This window comes from Anabrus simplex, chromosome 5, assembly GCF_040414725.1.
Source record: "Anabrus simplex isolate iqAnaSimp1 chromosome 5, ASM4041472v1, whole genome shotgun sequence".
Lineage (NCBI taxonomy): Eukaryota > Metazoa > Arthropoda > Insecta > Orthoptera > Tettigoniidae > Anabrus > Anabrus simplex.
Window position 1 is genome coordinate 60,698,026 of NC_090269.1, and position 20,426 is coordinate 60,718,451.

Below are 20,426 nucleotides of genomic sequence, written 5' to 3' on the forward strand. Positions count from 1 at the left end.
TCTTTGAGAGGCTAATTTTCATACGATACTCATTGCATCTATTTTCAAGTTCCAAGATATTAGACTGCAGGCTTTCGGCACAATCTGCCATTAAGACCAAGTCGTCAGCATAGGCCAGACTGCTTACTACATTCCCACCTAACTGAATCCCCTCATGCCAATTTATACCTTTCAGCAGATGATCCATGTATACTACGAACAGCAAAGGTGAAAGATTACAGCCTTGTCTAACTGCTGTAAGTACCCTGAACCAAGAACTCATTCTACCATCAATTCTCACTGAAGCCCAATTGTCAACATAAATGCCTTTGATTGATTTTAATAATCTACCTTTAATTCCATAGTCCCCCCAGTATAGTGAACATCTTTTCCCTCGGTACCCTGTCATATGTTTTCTCTAGATCTACGAAACATAAACACAACTGTCTATTCCTCTCGTAGCATTTTTCAGTTACCTGGCGCATACTGAAAATCTGATCCTGACAGCCTCTCTGTGGTCTGAAACCACACTGGTTTTCATCCAACTTCCTCTCAACGACTGATCGCACCCTCCCTTCCAAGCTGCCAGTGAATACTTTGCCTGCTACACTAATCATTGAGATACCTCGATAGTTGTTGCAATCCTTCCTGTTCCCTTGCTTATAGATAGGTGCAATTACTGCTTTTGTCCAATCTGAAGGTACATTACCAACACTCCATGCTAATCTTACTACTCTATGAAGCCATTTCATCCCTGCCTTCCCACTATACTTCACTATTTCAGGTCTAATTTCATCTATTCCTGCTGCTTTATGACAATGGAGTTTATTTACCATCCTTTCCACTTCATCAAGCGTAATTTCACCAACATTTTCCTCCTCCCCATGAGCTTGGCTGTTCGCAACACCACCAGGATGATTTCCTTTTACATTGAGAAGATGTTCAAAATATTCCCTCCACTTCTCCAGTGATTCCCTGGGATCTACTGTATTATGAGTTCACCTGAATTACTCAAAACACTGTTCATTTCCTTTTTCCCTCCCTTCCTAAGGTTCTTTAGTACTGTCCAGAAAGGTTTCCCTGCTGCTTTACCTAGCCTTTCCAGGTTACTACCAAAATCTTTCCACGACTTCTTTTTGGATTCAACAACTATTTGTTTCGCTCTTTCTTTCATCTACGTACAAATCCCTGTCTGCCTCGGCCCTTGTTTGGAGCCATTTCTGATAAGCCTTCTTTTCATGTTTACAAGCTGCTCTCACTTCATCATTCCACCAAGATGTTCGCCTTTTCCCATCTTTACACACAGTTGTTCTTAGGCATTCCCTTGCTGTTTCTACTACAGCACCCCTGTATGTCACCCATTCACCTTCTATATCCTGAACCTGTTTACTGTCTACTGTTCGAAACTTCTCACTAATCATATCCATGTACTTCTGTCTAATTTCCTCATCCTGGAGATTTTCTACCCTTATTCGTTTGCAGACAGATTTCACTTTCTCTACCCTAGGCCTAGAGATACTTAGTTCACTACAGATCAGATAGTGGTCTGTATCATCGAAAAATCTGCGGAAAACTCGTACATTTCTAACAGATTTCCTGAATTTGAAGTCGGTTAAGATAGTCTATTATTGATCTGGTACCCCTAGCGTCCCATATGTAGCGGTGAATAGCCTTATGCTTGAAGAATGTATTCGTAACTGCTAAACCCATACTAGCACAGAAGTCCAGCAAACGCTTCCCATTCCCATTCCCCACATCTACCAATCACCCTTTCGTATCCTTCAGTTCTACTCCCAACTCTCGCATTGAAATCGCCCATTAGCTCTATCCTATCCCTGCTGTTCACCCTGACCACGATATCACTCAATGCTTCATAATACGTGTCAACTTCATCCTCATCTGCACCCTCACATGGTGAATGCACAGAGACAATTCTAGTCCTAATTTCTCCAACTGACAAATCTACCCACATCGTTCGCTCATTTACGTGCCTAACAGAAACTATGTTGCGTGCTATGGTATTCCTGATAAAGAGCCCTACCCCAGACTCTGGCCTTCCCTTTCTAACACCTGTCAAGTACACTTTATAATCTCCTATCCCTTCCTCGTTATCTCCCCTTACCCGAATATCATTTACTCCTAGCACATCCAGATGCATCCTCTTTGCTGACTCAGCCAGTTCTACTTTCTTTCTTTCTTTCTTCAATAAGCCTCATTTATTTTGATAGCTCCCCATCAAATTCCATTTCGTTCGCCAAGTTGTTTCCAAGGAGTCTCTCGCCTGTCAAATGGGAGTGGGACTCCGTTACTCCCATAGGTCCGAGGCTTGCTTAAAAGGTTCTAAGCTCGGTAAATTCGTGAAGCAGGATGCTACCCTTCAATGAACTAAAATTTTTATAGGAAGTAACTTAACAGTTTCTGTATTATTATTATTATTATTATTATTATTATTATTATTATTATTATTATTATTATTATTATTAGATGCCCAACTTCGTGGCCAACTGGTCACTCTCTTCTCTTTGGGGTCCAAGGTTCAGATCCTGGCTGGATCACGGGATAATAATCTTGAACAATTAATTTCCTTGGCTCAAGGACTGGGTGTGTTTGCCGTCCCCTACATTCTTTGAAACTGACGTGCCTCACCGCTACCCTCCATCACAGTAACACAGTTTCCTATATAGGCTACATGGCAGATGCCACCCATCTTAGTCGGAGGGTCTGGCCTACGAAGGCTGCTTACATCAGGCTAGAGTAGCCACACAAGAGTAGTAGTAGCATGTTAATACTGTATATTGATATTTTTCCCATAGTATCTTATTGATTGTACATTTTACTTTCGTTAGAGAAGAAATCATACAACTGGACTAGTGATGGGACATTCGATTCATTTTACTGAATCGATTCATTTGATTCCGTTCACGTTACTGAATCAATACAGTGATCCGATTCACGGCACATTAGAGTCGCTGCTCCTACTGCATCTGTGTAGCATGTAATGGTAAGACAGCAGCAACAGCATTCATTGTTTGCTGCTGCCATCTGGTCTTCATACTATGAACTCCTTTCTTAGAAAAAAAATGCTAGTAACTCTAATACATCAAAGGTTTCCGGCGACGCAGGATGGGAAAGGTCCTGGATTAGGAAGGTAGCAGCCATGGCCTTAATTAAGGTGCAGTCCCAGGATTTCCTGGTGTAAAAATGGGGAAACTACGGAAAACCAACTTAACGGCTGCCGACGGTGGGATTCGAACCTACCATCCCCTGAATGCAAGCGCATAGCTACGCAATACTAACTGCACGTCCAACTCGCTAAGTCATTTTTGAAAATATGTACTGTATTTTTCTATCAGCAGAGGATTTTTTTAAATCGTCATATTTCGTATAGGCTACCCGAGATGTACAGTAGCCCACTGGTTTTCTGATTCAACATACTGTTGGTTAAGTTATTGCGTCAGTTGGCTCACTTACTGTCCACATATTATTGAAGTCTTGTGCAATGATGTGACACACGAACTGAGGCAATACTGAGCCGTTCTTCCCAATATAAAACAGGTACTTTTGAGTGGTCATGAGCATGACTCATAGTCATAGGGCAGGCTAGTCGAGTTTAATTAATTGTCAAATGTCAACTAAGTTATAATACTAAGATTAATTAAACTAATAAATAGTATAACCTACTAGCGTACCTGCTTACTATTAGAATTATGTTTTGACTACCTTTTTTACACTGAAAATAAATCCATCTATTATTTTAACCTCCCTATAAGAAGAGGACAGTGAATGCAAGTGGGTATTATTTTCAAATGAGCTGAGCTCGGGAGTTCATTTACCGTACAATTCTTTCAGTGTTCCATGGCTCTGTATGTATTGCTTCAGAGGAAGCCCGGCTCTCCGCCAGTGTCCACTGTACAGTGTGCTGATAAGGAGCAGTGTGTATCTTGTGTCTCACAGAGCTGTGCTTGTTCACAATTCTTTCGGTGTGCCATGGCTCACTGTATGTCTCGCTGCAGCGGAAGCTCGGCCGCCGCCACCCGCCAGTGTCCAGTGTGCCGATAAGGAGCCATGTGTATCTTGTGTCTCACAGAGCCGTGCTCGTTCACGATTCTTTCGATGTGCCATGATTCACTGTCTCGCTGCAGCGGAAGCTCGGCTCCCCGTCAACGTCCATTGAGTGCGCCACTCAGCACTGTCTGCTGGGAGTAAGATGAATCGTGTGCTGTGAGCTTGCCGTTCCTGTGAATCGATTCACTCGGACACTTGAATGAATTGATACACTGCTTCGAATCATGCATTCGGTAGCCAGCACTTAACTGGACAATTTATGTGCGCCATAAATTTTTTAAGTATAATACATTTTCATACATAAAGAAAGAACTTAGTGACCTTAATTTTGATTGCATTTTGACACCAGTTCTTGTTACCATTATTTATATCCTACTAGCTGATGTACCCCTGCTTCGCTACGGGATTCTCAGAAAGACTGACTTGGTGGTTTTCCTAACTGAATTCAACATAGGTCATTACAAAAACGTCAGTAGGAATGTAGCGATTGAAAGCAATGTTATCATATAAAATACTCGATCAAATGAAAAACCGCTCACTTTCTCACTTTCAACGAACAGTACTACGGTGCCGATCTAAGAGTCCAACGTTCCAGAGCTGCAATAACCAGGTCGCAGACTGCCGTGAACACTCCTCTGTCATTATTCCGTTAAATATGCACACTACTCATTCCAATCAGTGGCTCAGAGTAGGGATTGTATAGCTCGAATACTATGATGAACCAGATATATCAGAAAATGTATGAACCAGAGGAATGGCATGCTAAAGAAGAAAGTTATCTTACACCCCAGCTACTTCCCACCAACATACAGGCAGGCTGTTACAGTCGGTACGGCCAGGCGAGTTGGCCGTGTGGTTAGGGGCGCGCAGCTGTGAGCTTGCATCTGGGAGATAGTGGATTCGAACCCCACTGCCGGCAACCCTGAAGATGGTATTCGGGAGATAGTGGGTTCGAGCCCCACTGTCGGCAGCCCTGACGATGGTTTTCCGTGGTTTCCCATTTTCACACCAGGCAAATGCTGGGACTGTACCTTAATTAAAGCCACGGCCGCTTCCTTCGACTTCCTAGACCTTTCCTATCCCATCGTCGCCATAAGACATATCTGTGTCGGTGCGACGTTAAGCAAAAAAAAAAAGATGGTATTCCGTGGTTTCCATTTTCACACCATTCACACCAGGCTGTACCTTAATGCCAAGACCGCTTCCTTCACACTACTATTCATTTCCTATCCCATCGTCGCCATAAGACCTACCTGTGTCGGTGCGACGTCAAGCAAATTTAAAAAAACCTTGGTACGCTGCACTAATCCTATTTATTGGGGATGAGAGGAAACAGAAGACAAAAGGCACATCACAACAAACTATGGTCAATGTAATGTTACTGTTGATAAAGTTTATGAGCTTTCTATATTGCAGGCCTTCAACATTAGTTTTCTTTCGACTCTGTGATATTAGGATGTCTTACAAGATTATTTATATCGTAGACTGTAGTTCCTTATTCTCAGACTTTACATACCGATTTTCACTAAATTCTTTTTACCCATTTTCTCGTGACTCGTCGCTGATATGGACTTAGTAACAAAAATCCAAATTAATGAATATCTCCAACTACATGCGGTACGGTAACAATGTATAAGCATAAGTGATCGGAAATTTAATAACTTCTTACATAACTACTACTAACTTATGACGTAACTAAAGTTATGTTAGTTATGTAGTATTTATCGATACGACCACTAATAACATAACTTATTTGAGAATTACATTTCAGACCTTCCCCTAAACTACCATTTCACTCAGCGTGAATAAAATAATTTGTAGCCTAGATTGCAGTGGTTCATCACCCGACTTTACATACCGATTTTCATTAAATTCTCTTCAGCCGTTTTATCGTGATACATGTACATACATACATACATACAGACAGAAATTACGGAAAAGTAAAAAATGCATTTTCTTGTTACTGTGGACATGATAGATACAGAAATACCATTCATTTCAAATTCTGAGCAATGTACAGGCAAAACGCTTATTTTATATATAGATTACATTTCAGGCCTTCCCCTAAACTACCATTTCACTCAGAGTGAATAGCATCATTGATAGCCTAGATTATAGCGACCTATTCCCCGACTTTGCATACCAATTTTCGTGAAGATACGACCACTAATAAAATAAATATTTGACAATTAAATTTTAGGCCTTCCCCTAAACTACCATTTTTCTCAGCGTGTATGGGCTATATTGTAGAGACTTATTTCCCATCTTTGTCTAGCGATTTTCATTAAGACACGACCACTAATAACATAAATATTTGAGAATTAAATTTCAGGCCTTCTCCTAAACTACCATTTCACTCAGCGTGATTAAAATAATTTATAGCCTGGATTGTAGCGGTTCATCACCCGACTTTACATTCCGATTTTCATTAACCCTTTCACTACCAATTTTATTTTTTCATAAATTAGGTTATTTCGTTGCATTTACTGATCAACGAACTTCTAATTAGTATATAATTCCAATATCTAATTAATATCTGATACGTTGTGCCTCTGAGTGGGGTGGGACATATATGTCCCACTGGTATTCCTGTGTGGGACATATATGTCCCACTGGTATATTTTGAAAGATGCCAACTCTTATTTATAATGCCATTATTTATAAGAATATGAAATAAAAGATATGGTACACTGAATACTAAATAGCCAAACTTAAAACGATGATATATAAGATCAAATTGTTAGTTTTAGAACACTTCACATGTAGGTTAGATTAGGTGCAACAGATCAAGTGTGATAAGATGCAAAGTAGGCCTGCACAGAGGGAGCTTACACATTGTACAGAGAGTTTTGGTTCTTGTTCCTTTCTTCAGCTTTGAGCACCTCACACATCGCCTTCTGGTATTGCCTTCCACCGGCAACTGACCTCCAACATACGTCAATTTTGATGCCGAGGTAGGTCGCCCAGATATCCTCTTCCTTTTTACTGTTGCTTTTGCGTTGCCAACAGCCATCATTTGTTCTGCAAGGGGAATAATGTACTCCAGCAATGGAATCCTTTTATGCTTGGTTTCTTGATACAAAATCCAAGAATTGACAACGGCCGTCATGAGAACCTTGAAGAAAACCTTTCTCCACCACTTTTGAGATTTTTTATCAAAATCGTATGTTCCAACTTTCTGAGAGAGGTCTACACCTCCCATAATTTCATTGTAGAACGATGTTGATTCTAGGCAGGGAACTACTTTTCTACTTCCATCCTTTTTTTTTTTTTTTTTTTTTTTAGCACTTCGACTTCGTTTGCCACATGGCAGTCGCTAAGTACCACCAATTCTTTAGAATCCTGCCATCTTGCAGCAAGCGTTCCAGAAGCATTAGCCAAATACTGACATTGGCTCCTGTCTAACTTTCCCTGCAATTGTCGTTTTTGTCTGCTTCTGAGGCAGTATCATCATCCAGACGTACCGAATCATTGTCACTAGGCACATAATTTACATCTGCAACATCATCAGAGCCGAAATCCAAATCTGACACTGAATCTTCTTCATTTGTCCCTAAAAACTTTGCCAGTTGGTTATCATTCGAAAAGACATCCTCGCAATGCCGTCTTTTTGAAGTCATCTTAGCTACAATAAACACAATCTATTTCGTAAACCAGGTTATAAAATACCACTGGGACTATATGTCCCAACGAAAACTACCAATGGGTTATATGTGTCCCATTGTAAAGAAATTAGATATTAAATTGCACTAACCTGATATAATAAATTGTAAGATGCAAGAAAGTGGTATTTGTTATCGCTATGAGCACCTGCGTGTGTTACACAATGAACGCAATAATGTAACCTCTGAGAATTGGCGCGAAAACAGTGACTCATATCGATAATCTCCCGTTCTATGAATAAAACTTAGAACACGTGCCATCTGTTGGAAATTCATGGCAATGCTAAAGCTAACAAATCTATAGATAACCATTGGGACACGGTCCTGTGCTATTATAATTGAATTAAATCCCAATAGTATTGGTTGATACCCTTGCGGGACATATATGTTCCAGTGGGGGTGAAAGGGTTAAATTCTCTTCAGCCGTTTTCTCGTGATGCGTGTACATACATACAGACGGACAGACAGACTGACAGACAGAAGTTACGGAAAAGTAACAAATGCATTTTCTTGTTACTGTGGACATGACCGATACAGAAATACCATTCTTTTCAAATTCTGAGCAATGTACAGACAAAACACTTATTTTATAAATATGTAGATTTATCGATACGACCACTAATAACATAAATAACTTATTTGAGAATTACATTTCAGGCCTTTCCCTAAACTACCATTTCACTCAGCGTGAATAAAATAATTTATAGCCGATCTTGTAGTGGTTCATCACCCGACATTACATACCGATTTTCATTAAATTCTCTTCAGCCGTTTTCTATTGATGCGTGTACAATCATACAAACATACATACATACATACATACATACAGACAGACAGAAATTACGGAAAAGTAAAAAATGCACTTTCTTGTTACTGTGGACATGATAGATACAGAAATACCATTCATTTCAAATTCTGAGCAATGTACAGGCAAAACGCTTATTTTATATATAGATTACATTTCAGGCCTTCCCCTAAACTACCATTTCACTCAGAGTGAATAGCATTATTGATAGCCTAGATTATAGCGACCTATTCCCCGACTTTGCATACCAGTTTTCGTGAAGATACGACCACTAATAAAATAAATATTTGACCATTAAATTTTAGGCCTTCCCCTAAACTACCATTTTTCTCAGCGTGTATGGCGTATATTGTAGAGACTTATTTCCCATCTTTGTCTAGCGATTTTCATTAAGACACGACCACTAACAACATAAATATTTGAGGATTAAATTTCAGGCCTTCCCCTAAACTACCATTTCACTCAGCATGATTAAAATAATTTATAGCCTAGATTGTAGCGGTTCATCACCCGACTTTATATTCCGATTTTCATTAAATTCTCTGCAGCCGTTTTCTCGTGATGCGTGTACATACATACAGACTGACAGACAGAAATTACGGAAAAGTAAAAAATGCATTTTCTTGTTACTGTGGACATGGCCAATACAGAAATACCATTCTTTTCAAATTCTGAGCAATGTACAGACAAAACTCTTATTTTATATATATAGATTTGTTATATAGAATATTTGCAGTATATCTGTATTTTTATATACCATTGGGAATTGTTGGACTTTGACAGCAAGAAATGAGAGTAAAATTCAGGCCAGTGAGTTGATGTTCCTGAGGAGTATGGTAGGGAAGAAAAGCAGAGACAGAGTAGAAATGTTGAGATCAGAAAAGGGATAGGGGTAAAAAAACGCAGTAATAGGATTTAGAAGAATAAATTGAGATGTTTTGGACATGTTATGAGGATGGAGGAGGGACGGATACCAAAACAAGTGTTGGAGGCTAAGATAGAAAGAAAGGCGGCAAGAGGGAGGCCCAGAGCAAGATGACTGGAATAAATAGTGTTACTGAAGAGTAGTGGTGGAAGGAAAGCGGGGCAACGGTGCAGAAGTACCATCAACAACCCGACATGGCAAGAGCTGGACAAACGGGAAATGAAAATGATGATGCAATATATACAGTCCCTGGCCGTATTATCAGACGCACCTGATTTTAAAAAAATTTTTACTATTCATTTGTTTCTGAGGTCTGGTTTTGTAAACTGGCTCACCTGTCATTGTTTAATGGGATAAATATTGTAAAACAGCTATTATTGAATGAAATGAGTTCATTTGTTGTGCAGTATCTTTCTTGTGAAAGCTAATTATAGATGAACAGGCACCAGTTACAGTCTTGAAAACAGCAAGAGCTAACGTGTTTGAAGTGTAAGTGGATTATTAACATCTAGTATTGTTGGTTTCCTGGTTTATTTACAGTCTGTAGCCTCTAATGATAAAGTTTTCGGATTATTGAGAGATTTTAGATACAGTACGTTAGAAAACCATGGGTAAAGTAAGAGATTTGACACGTTGAAAGATTGTGGAGGTAAAAGCACTGATTGGCCCCAATCTTAGCCTACAAGGAATACAAAGCCTGCCCAATAGCCACTCATAGCTGTCCGCCCTGTGGATTTTATATTTGCCGCTAGAGGCGCTGCAATTCAACCTCACATGAACACCTCGGTTGGCGGTATTTCTACACGTTGTATGCTTACTGGTGACGTCCACTATGAAAGTTGAATGTTAATACAGACAGAAATAATGAAACTCAATAATGATTTTGTTTTGTCTGAATCCTTGGCTGAATGGTCAGCGTTGAGGCCTTCGGTTCAGAAGGTCCCGGATTCGATTGCCGGCCGAATGGGTGTTTATAATCACGTCTAATAAATTCTTTTGGCTCGGGGACTGGTGTTTGTGTTTGTTGATATAGTGATTACTAAATCTCGGATTTTTAGGAGCTAAAGTGTTATTTTAGCTGCCAAAAACAGACTCTCAAATAGGCTCTACAACATTTTTAGGCAGCTACAGTTTTACGTATCTTAATATGCATTATTTAAAACACCATGTTGATTTTGCTAAATTATTAATAATTCGTTATGGGGAAAAATAACACAAGTTTCACTCACCTCTTGCTGAAAACGTCGCAGAATATAATTCTACCATCCGATGTGAAACGGGTAAACTCTTGTAAATTGAGGATGAATTGGAACCTGACACTTTCAGCTTAATTCACACACTGACCAAATGGGAAAAGGGTATTGTAAAAATACGTCAATCATATTACACTGGTGTACTGCTGCGTTCCATTTTGTAAACAAGGCTCTAGAAATAAAGTTCCTGGAACAAGTTTCCATGAATTCCCTTGCTAAGAGCCAACTAGGGAATTATGGATTAAAGCAATAAGCAGACAAGGTGTGGTACAGTAAATACGCAGACTATGTGACGGCAAAAATTACTTTACTTATTATTATTATTATTATTGCTCCTGTTCTGATGATAATAATTTCCTTTTTCTGTTGTGTTAGTGGTACCAAGGATAAGTTATGGAACCCTAGTGACCGCTCCGTCGAGTGCTGCAATGGCATATATTGGAGGGTATTTGATAAGAGTTGTCGAAGACCTCATGCCATGTCAAGAGTGTGTTAATAAAATTAGTAGTATCCAGAGACCATATCCACTAACGTCATTAATAAAAATCAAAGACAGTGGTGGTCTCACGTCTCAGGTATCCAAAGCCAAGTTTTGTTTCATCGCTGATGAAAATGGGGCAAGTAAGGGACGAAATGTTATCGGTAACGCTGGGCAGTCCAAAAATAGCACAAACATTAACCGAAATATTTTTGCCACGTGTTGCTAAAAGTCCTATTCTACAGTATGGGAAAAGTGATCATCCTGAGGAACAAAGCAGAATAATACTGCAGAAATTTCTGCACCCCTCTGTCACTAACTACGCTAATGGCATGACAGATGAGTATCGCCGAGAATACTTCACGAGAAGAAAAACAATTTATGAGAAGAAAATATCAAGGAAAATAGTTAAAGTCGTTCCCTTTCACTAAAAATCTACGGTGCGGTAGTAAAAATATCTAGTGCAGACCTTATATCCTTTTAAATGCGAGACAAAAATTTTGACAGTTATATGTGTTATCTGAAATGAAAATCCACAGCTGAATTGAACTCCTAGGGGTAAAAGGTGAACATTTATTATCTTCTGCTTCATTCTGCTCAGTAACGTATATAATATACAGGAAGTATAGTGCAGAGATAAGTTTGTGCTGGTTTTAACTCCCGTTAGCAATGCTAGTGAGTGCTGATATGAGGTGGTATACTAGCGCTGCAGTGGTCGAGACGCGCACTGCCAGGCGGACACTGTTTCTTAAGAGAGCACTGCGAGTGAGCAGGCTTTGTATTCCTTGTAGGCTAAGCCCCAATATGCATCCATATCAGGAGATTTCTTGAAGATTGGGTATATCTGAATCATTCATAAGGCGTGTAAAGAAAATTTATTATGGTGAGGAATTAGTCCCTCAAAGAAAGGACAGGTGTGGCAAAAGACCAATATTTTCACCAAGATCCAAGTGCTCCTTAAAGAAGATATGTCATGAGAACCGGTTTGCTTCTACAAAAGAAATTAATATTTAACTGGAACACAGTGGCATCATTGCATCTGAAAGAACTGTAAGCTGCAAACTTTCGCAGATGAACTTCAAGGCTTGCAGGCCTGCCCGAAAGCCAAAATTAACTGCTGCTATAATGTCAAAACTTCTTGCATGGGCAAAGGATCACAAGCATCGAGATTTGGACTTCTGGAAATCTGTGTGTATAATTAAAGTGAACAGTATTTGCATACATACAGCAGTGATACATTTATTTTCTGAGTTCAAGGCCATGCCTTTTTCATTTTGTTTCAGGTTTTCTGTAGTGACGATTCCAAATTTGAAATTTTGGCAAATAAATCTCACTTTGTACAAAGGCGCCCTGGTGAAAAGTACCATGCCGATTGTATTGTGTAGACTGTGAAAAATGCCACCAAAGTCATGGTTTGGTCTGTCATTAGTGGGAAAGGCACTGGTCGTCTGTACATGGTTGAGGGAACAATGACGCAAGACCAGTGCAGGAGATGTTATGGAGGAGGCTCCTGCCTCAATTAAAAGAAAGGTTCCCTAATGGAGAATAATTTGTGTTTATGCAAGATGGATCTACATGCCACACAGCGCAGTCAGTAAAAACCTTTTTTCAGCAAGAAAACGCCCCTTAGTTACCCTGGCCTGGAAATTTGCTGGACTTGAACCTGATAGAAAATGTTTGGCAGGTAGTGAAAAAGGAAGTGGCAAAGGAAACATTCACCACAAAAATTAGTCTCATTGAAAATATTATTCATGTCTGGTATCATTACCCACTGATGCAGGACACTGTACAAACTTTATCAACAGTATTCCAAGCCAAATCATAGCATTGATAAGAGCTGAGGGTGGTTTGACAAAGTATGGAGATGTTTGACTTAGTTCTGCTTATTGAACATTTTTTTTTTAAATTAAAATAATTAATGTTAAAACTGTATGGTTTATCGGTTATTAATAATCTGTAATGTTTGAAGAAATTAAATCCCTTCGTGTAGACAGATCAAAATAATCTTAGTAGGTTTTTATACCTCTTAAACTCATGTTAAAAATTCAAGGTGCATCTAATAATATGGTGAGGGACTGTACTGTACATGTAGTTATTGCTAAGTAAGAAATAAAATCTCACTATTTGAACTTGTACTTGACCTTTCATATAGCTGTTACTGTGGACAAGAAACAGTTTTGGACCCAAAAATTGATTGCCAGAAAATTATTTTCATAAAATGTGTAGTATTACGGTCTTGAGGCAGAGGGAATTTTTAAGATGAAATTTATTAAATGTTCTTCACAAAGAAGCCTGCAATTAAAGATAGTAATTTTTTTCTCCAGACTTGTTCTGTACACACAAAGATTTTTCCAAATGGTTCTGTACACACAAAGATTTTTCCAAATGATGGTTTAATATACTGTGCTAAATTTTCCAAATGAACCTATTTTAATTTGAATATTCAGTGTCTTGAAAGGAATTTTGGAGGGTAGCTGAAAAATGTGAGTTTTTTAATTGGGCACATGTTTTTGTCAGTTTACCTTCTTATTCTCAGATAAATTACAGCTATTTTTCACTTGCACGGTGCAGCAGTGATATTTTACTTATTTAGTTTGTTTTGTATTTCTAGTCTGAAAGAGCAAAAGAAATTTGGGAAGAGGCCTTGGAGGAAACTGCTTCCCGCATCAAAGAGCAAGTCCGTACAGGCGAAAACATACCAACACACATCCAGGAACAGCTTAAAAGTAAGAGTGCCATGCAGAAATCAGAAAAACAATATACTCAGTGGGATGGAATCCTAGAGAAGAAAAAAGGAAAACTTAGGTTGGTATATGGGCTTTATTTCTTTATAAGTCACATATAGAAAGATAATAATACAAAAGTGAACATGTAATAGAATAGACACAATGGCAGTTCTGTGTAGGAAGAGGGAGTGACAGAGAATACAAGGACAAACTGAAAATACTAAAGGACAAGGACAATCTCTGCATCTTCATACAATGCCATCTTCAAATAGATGGTCTCTCTTCTTATCAACCAGTTCTTCTGTATCAGTTTCTTCTCAGCACCTGATGAGCTCATTCTGCTTCCCAACTTTGTCAGGAAGCAAGTATCAACACTCATTGAAGAACCGTTGACAATAGCCTTTCATGGCATAATATGTGACCATGACAACACTTTGACATTGGTCTCCTCGTCATAGTCTTAACTTATAAGGGATGCCTCCAGATCTGAACACTATAAAACAGATACCTGGCTCACAGCACTAATTTGAAGATGCTAAGTCTGATGGTGATCGTATTTCCCATGTAAAGTCAACCGTTTAGCCTGCAGCGGCATCTAATGCTAAAAATTAAATGCCACTTAAGGTTTGTTTTCATGGGAAATGCTATTAAAAAAATGTTTTCTTCACAACCTATAAGGTCCTTTTTGTACTTTTAATGATCAGAGTTTCAAGCAAACTTTGATGCCAGATGAAGCTGCACCTACCTTGTTCCGGTCCTCTGAGGTGAGTTCCAGAGATGGGAGTAGTCAATTCAGTACTTGTGATATTTATGGAAAATGTTAAGTCTGTTGCGATTTACATTGGTAAAGCTCATTCCACCATCATCATCATCATCATCAGTGTCCCACTCCAGTCGTCCGGTTGTGGTTAACAAGCCTCCTCCACTCCTTTCTGTCCTTCCACTTTTCCTGCTCCATTACTTCCACCGCATCCAATACAGCTTCTCTAATGTCCTTACAAATCTGATCCATCCACCTTCTTCTCAGTCTTCCAACTGGTCTCTTTCCCTTAACTTCTCTTCCCAGTTCCTTTCTTGCTACCCGTTCCTTTCCCATTCTTTTTACATGTCCGAATCATCTCAATCTTGCTTTCTGTACAAGCGGTTCTATATTTAGCTCTTCTCTGATTTTTATATTTTGAATTCTATCACTTCTTGTCTTTTTAACCAATGTTCTTAAAAATTTCATTTCTGCTGCTTAGATCTTACTATCTTGTCTCTTGTTAGTTACCAGCGTTTCTAGTCCGTATGTCACAATTGGTATGAAATACTGTTTGTATAATGTTGATACAGTTCTCTGTCAGAAAAAAAAAAATTGTTATTGTCCATATTTTACAGGTATGTTATAATGTTACATTTCACATTTTTGACAAACTTTGTTTTGAAATATAAAAGCTCAAATCAACACTTGCACAGTGTAGACGAGAATAGTCGGAAACGTGATGAAGTTCATGACGTATTGCAACTTTGCGGTAACACTCCACCATTACAAGTTATAAATCTCCATATTGTATTGTGCACTATTCTTTAAAATGTTTTAAGTAAAAAACACTCCACCATATCGGAAAATAAATAAGCCTTATAAAGGAATTTGAGAGAAACATCTTCATGGTATATGATATATGCTTGTGGGGAGACTCTAAAGAAGATCTTCAAGGACAAATAAACTCCTGGGCAGAATCTGCTAAAGAATATGGACTCATCTTCAGCCAAGGGAAAAGTGAGGTTATGGTCATGAAGAGATGCGGGCAACCAATGGGACACATTAAAATGGAGGGGAAACAGCTACAGATGAACCATCAATTCAAATATCTTGGAAGTGTTATCTCTGATACTGGTTCTATAGATAAGGAAATTTCCCACAGAATTCAGGCAGGTAATAACTTTTACAATATAGTTAAAGACATCATATGGAACAAGAAAATACCAACAAAATGTAAGAGAGTCATGTATGAAACTTATTACGTACCAATCCTGACCACCGGGCGAGTTGGCCGTACGCGTAGAGGCGGGCGGCTGTGAGCTTGCATCCGGGAGATAGTAGGTTCGAATCCCACTATCGGCAGCCCTGAAGATGGTTTTCCGTGGTTTCCCATTTTCACACCAGGCAAATGCTGGGGCTGTACCTTAATTAAGGCCACGGCCGCTTCCTTCCAACTCCTAGGCCTTTCCTATCCCATCGTCGCCATAAGACCTATCTGTGTCGGTGCGACGTAGAGCCCCTAGCAAAAAAAAAATTACCAATCCTGACCTATGGTTGCGAAACATGGACCATGAGAAACAAAGATGTTAGTAGAATCCAGGCAGCAGAAATGAAATTTGTCCGTATCATGATCGGCAAAACACAGAGGGACAGAATCCGTAATGAGGAAATCCGCAAGCAGGCTCAAGTTGTAAGACTGCAGGACAAAATAACAGTGCAGCGACTGAGATTGTATGGACATATGCGATGCATGGGTGATAGCAGATTACCAAGGATCTAAAACTTGAAGACAAAAGACCAAGAGGGTGACCAAGACTCAGGTACAAGGACATGGTGAAGATTGACATTCAACAGAGAAGACATACTTTGGAAAGCATTGAGGAAGGAGAGAAGTTCAGGGACCGCAACTGGTGGAGAAGCCTCGTTTGCCGACCCATCGCTCAAGATGGAACGATGTGGGATATGTATGTATGTATGTATCTTCATGTTCTATACAGAGATGGTTTTGGCTATTGAATACAGTATTTGCCGGCCATAATTCTTATACTTTTTTCTTTGAATATTAAGAACAAAATTTTGGTGTGAGAATTACAGCTGTAATGTGATCAATTGGAGAATATTTTACAGTGTAAGTTAATCTTTATACACCCTGGGTGATGGCATAACATTAAGTATGGTATTCGTCGTCATCATCATCATCATGATCATATGCAGTTTCCATCTGTTGGCCAGGTCTGCTTAAATATGGTTTTGCATGATACTGTTGGTGTTTTCAGTAATATTGATTCTGCCATTATGGAATTGTAGACTCTTCCCACATCAGAACTAAAAATCTCTTCCAGAAGTAGTGCTGCTCTTTTCTTCTCCACTCCTGTATGATGAAGCTGAATACTTAGCAAGCTTGTTATTTTACTTATTTACTTTTGTTAAGAAGGAAACCATTCTATTTCAGTGCTGGCTCAGTTAACTCCGCTCGCGTGTCAACAACAGTTCAACAGCTGCCGTTCAGTGCTCACACTCATGCGTCAAGCTCTTGTCGACACACGCTTTTGCAAACCATCACTCTCATTTTTGTTCTGTATTGAAAACAGCGATCTCGCTTAGTTTACAATAGGAGTATAAAGGAAGGGCGAAATATGTTCCCGTAATATTTAGATTTTCTATGTTTAATTAACCACATAACGTAGTACTAATTGTATTGAATAGGTGGGGTAATAAATATACTCCTATTGTAAACTAAGTGAGACACATTTTTGCATCGCACAACTTCTCTGTGGAGCACATTACAACTTCTATTTATTATTCAATGAGTGCTGCTATCTTCTGGGCACTGTGAGAACGAATTTCAGACAGCTTCTTTTAGAATGTGAAGGCAATATTACTCTGTTTCCTTGGTGATGTATATGCTCAATGGAAAGCGATTGAGGAAAAATGGCGGCGCCCGGCTTGGCAGAGTATGAAATATTGGTGACAGTTTTGACTGAATTTACGGATAGTGACCATGAAAGTGATGAACTTTTCGAGGCAAGTGATGAAAGTGATCTGATTGATGATAATAATAATGACAGCGATGCGTGTAATGTTGGGGGAGGTGATAATGTGTTGCCGCATCCCGGGCCGCACCGAAATGTACAAAATTCTAATACTGCTTAGAGATCGTGGACTACAGGTGATGTAGGGCTGCCTAAATTCCCTTTTAGGTCAGTAAGTGGATTTGTAAGCCACGGCAATAGGCCTGTTACAGAATTACAGTACTGGCAATTATTTTTACGGACCAGCTACTAATCCCCTTTACGAATGAGACCAACAACACGCGAAACTAAACATTCTGAGAAACACTCCACTTCAGAAACGGTCTATATGATGTTCATGGAAGGAAGGCACAGTAGAAGGACTGCAAGGCTTGCAGCAATAGGAAAGTTGCGTTGAGAGGCGAGAGATGGTTCACATCTGCAAAACCTGTGAGAAGCAACCGAGACTTCACCCAGGACTTTGCTTCGAAAAGTTTCACACCCTCCAGAAATTCCGATGAAAATGTGGGATAAACCTATCTGTGTCTTTCTTCTTATATCTTTGTGTGCGATATTTTTGCATTTTGAACCTGTACAAAGCTGTTGTAAATACACTGACTGACAGAGCAAATGCAACACCAAGGAGGAGTGGTCAGAACTTTATGCCAATTGCAGGGTAGACTGACGTCACTGAGGTATGCTCATGATGTGAAATGCGCCGCTGTGCTGCGCACGTAGCGAACGATAAATGGGACACGGCGTTGGCGAATGGCCCACTTCGTACCGTGATTTCTCAGCCGACTGTCATTGTAGAACGTGTTGTCGTGTGCCACAGGACACATGTATAGCTAAGAATGCCAGGCCGCCGTCAACGGAGGCATTTCCAGCAGACAGACGACTTTACGAGGGGTATGGTGATCGGGCTGAGAAGGGCAGGTTGGTCGCTTCGTCAAATCGCAGCCGATACCCATAGGGATGTGTCCACGGTGCAGCGCCTGTGGCGAAGATGGTTGGCGCAGGGACATGTGGCACGTGCGAGGGGTCCAGGCGCAGCCCGAGTGACGTCAGCACGCGAGGATCGGCGCATCCGCCGCCAAGCGGTGGCAGCCCCGCACGCCACGTCAACCGCCATTCTTCAGCATGTGCAAGACACCCTGGCTGTTCCAATATCAACCAGAACAATTTCCCGTCGATTGGTTGAAGGAGGCCTGCACTCCCGGCGTCCGCTCAGAAGACTACCATTGACTCCACAGCATAGACGTGCACGCCTGGCATGGTGCTGGGCTAGAGCGACTTGGATGAGGGAATGGCGGAATGTCGTGTTCTCCGATGAGTCACGCTTCTGTTCTGTCAGTGATAGTCACCGCAGACGAGTGTGGCGTCGGCGTGGAGAAAGGTCAAATCCGGCAGTAACTGTGGAGCGCCCTACCGCTAGACAACGCGGCATCATGGTTTGGGGCGCTATTGCGTATGATTCCGCGTCACCTCTAGTGCGTATTCAAGGCACGTTAAATGCCCACCGCTACGTGCAGCATGTGCTGCGGCCGGTGGCACTCCCGTACCTTCAGGGGCTGCCCAATGCTCTGTTTCAGCAGGATAATGCCCGCCCACACACTGCTCGCATCTCCCAACAGGCTCTACGAGGTGTACAGATGCTTCCATGGCCAGCATACTCTCCGGATCTCTCACCAATCGAACACGTGTGGGAGCTCATTGGACGCCGTTTGCAAACTCTGCCCCAGCCTCGTACGGACGACCAACTGTGGCAAATGGTTGACAGAGAATGGAGAACCATCCCTCAGGACACCATCCGCACTCTTATTGACTCTGTACCTCGACGTGTTTCTGCGTGCATCGCCGCTCGCGGTGGTCCTACATCCTACTGAGTCGATGCCGTGCGCATTGTGTAACCTGCATATCGGTTTGTAATAAACATCAATTATTCGTCCGTGCCGTTTCTGTTTTTTCCCCAACTTTCATCCCTTTCGAACCACTCCTTCTTGGTGTTGCATTTGCTCTGTCGGTCAGTGTATGTAAATAAGTGTTCCATAATACATCTCCCAGTATGGCAAAAAGTGTCTGAAATAATTACAAGTTGGGAGACATTATGGCTAGAAAAATATTTGAGGGCAAACTTACAGTACAGCTTTTTTTTTTTTTTTTTTTTTTTTTTTTTTTCCTGACTGAAAATTCATTGTTATATAAACAAGCTTGTCAAGGACTGAAAAGAAACAGAATAAGAAGAAGTGAAACTGGTTTATGTATGGAGTTTATGGTCTTCCCTGTGTTCAAATAATTACAAGTTGGGAGACATTATGGCTAAGCAAATGTTGAGGGCAAAGGGTTAATATACTGTCAGTACAGTTTTTCAGTTTGTTGAAAATGTGAACAAAATTCCAGGAGATTGGAATAAAGGAGTCATCATCCCGCTGTTCAAAAAGGGCAACCAACGGAAATGTGGAAATTACAGAGGCATCACACTGTTGTCACACTTACTGAAGCTGCTGAAAAAGATCATAGAAACAAGACGTAGGAAGATAGTGGAACCTTTGCTTGAGGAAGAACAACACGGGTTCAGGAAAGGTCGAAGTACTGTGGATCTTAAGTTTGCAGTAAAGATGCTGACAGAAAAGTACTGGGAATATAGAAGAAATCTTGTGATTGCATTTATGGACATTGAAAAAGCATATGATAGTGTTCCTCGAAACAAGATATGGGAATGTCTGGAAGACCTAAAGGTACCAAAGTACTTAATTGACAAAGTCTAGATGCTATACCAG

At 40.3% G+C, this 20,426-nt stretch overlaps 1 protein-coding gene across 9 annotated transcripts in view; it reads left to right on the forward strand.

Annotated features, from left to right (window-relative positions):
* The window catches only part of LOC136873746 (PC4 and SFRS1-interacting protein), a 334,787-nt gene that overhangs the window by 224,160 nt on the left and 90,201 nt on the right, over positions 1-20,426 (forward strand). For all 9 annotated transcript variants that reach the window (XR_010860165.2, XR_010860166.2, XM_067146927.2 and 6 more), the window contains one exon: positions 13,779-13,972. Coding sequence is in view for 7 of the 9 variants with exons in the window: in XM_067146927.2 (XP_067003028.2) it covers positions 13,779-13,972 (194 nt within the window). In the remaining 2 variants the exon portion in view is untranslated. The remainder of the gene's footprint in view (positions 1-13,778; positions 13,973-20,426) is intronic.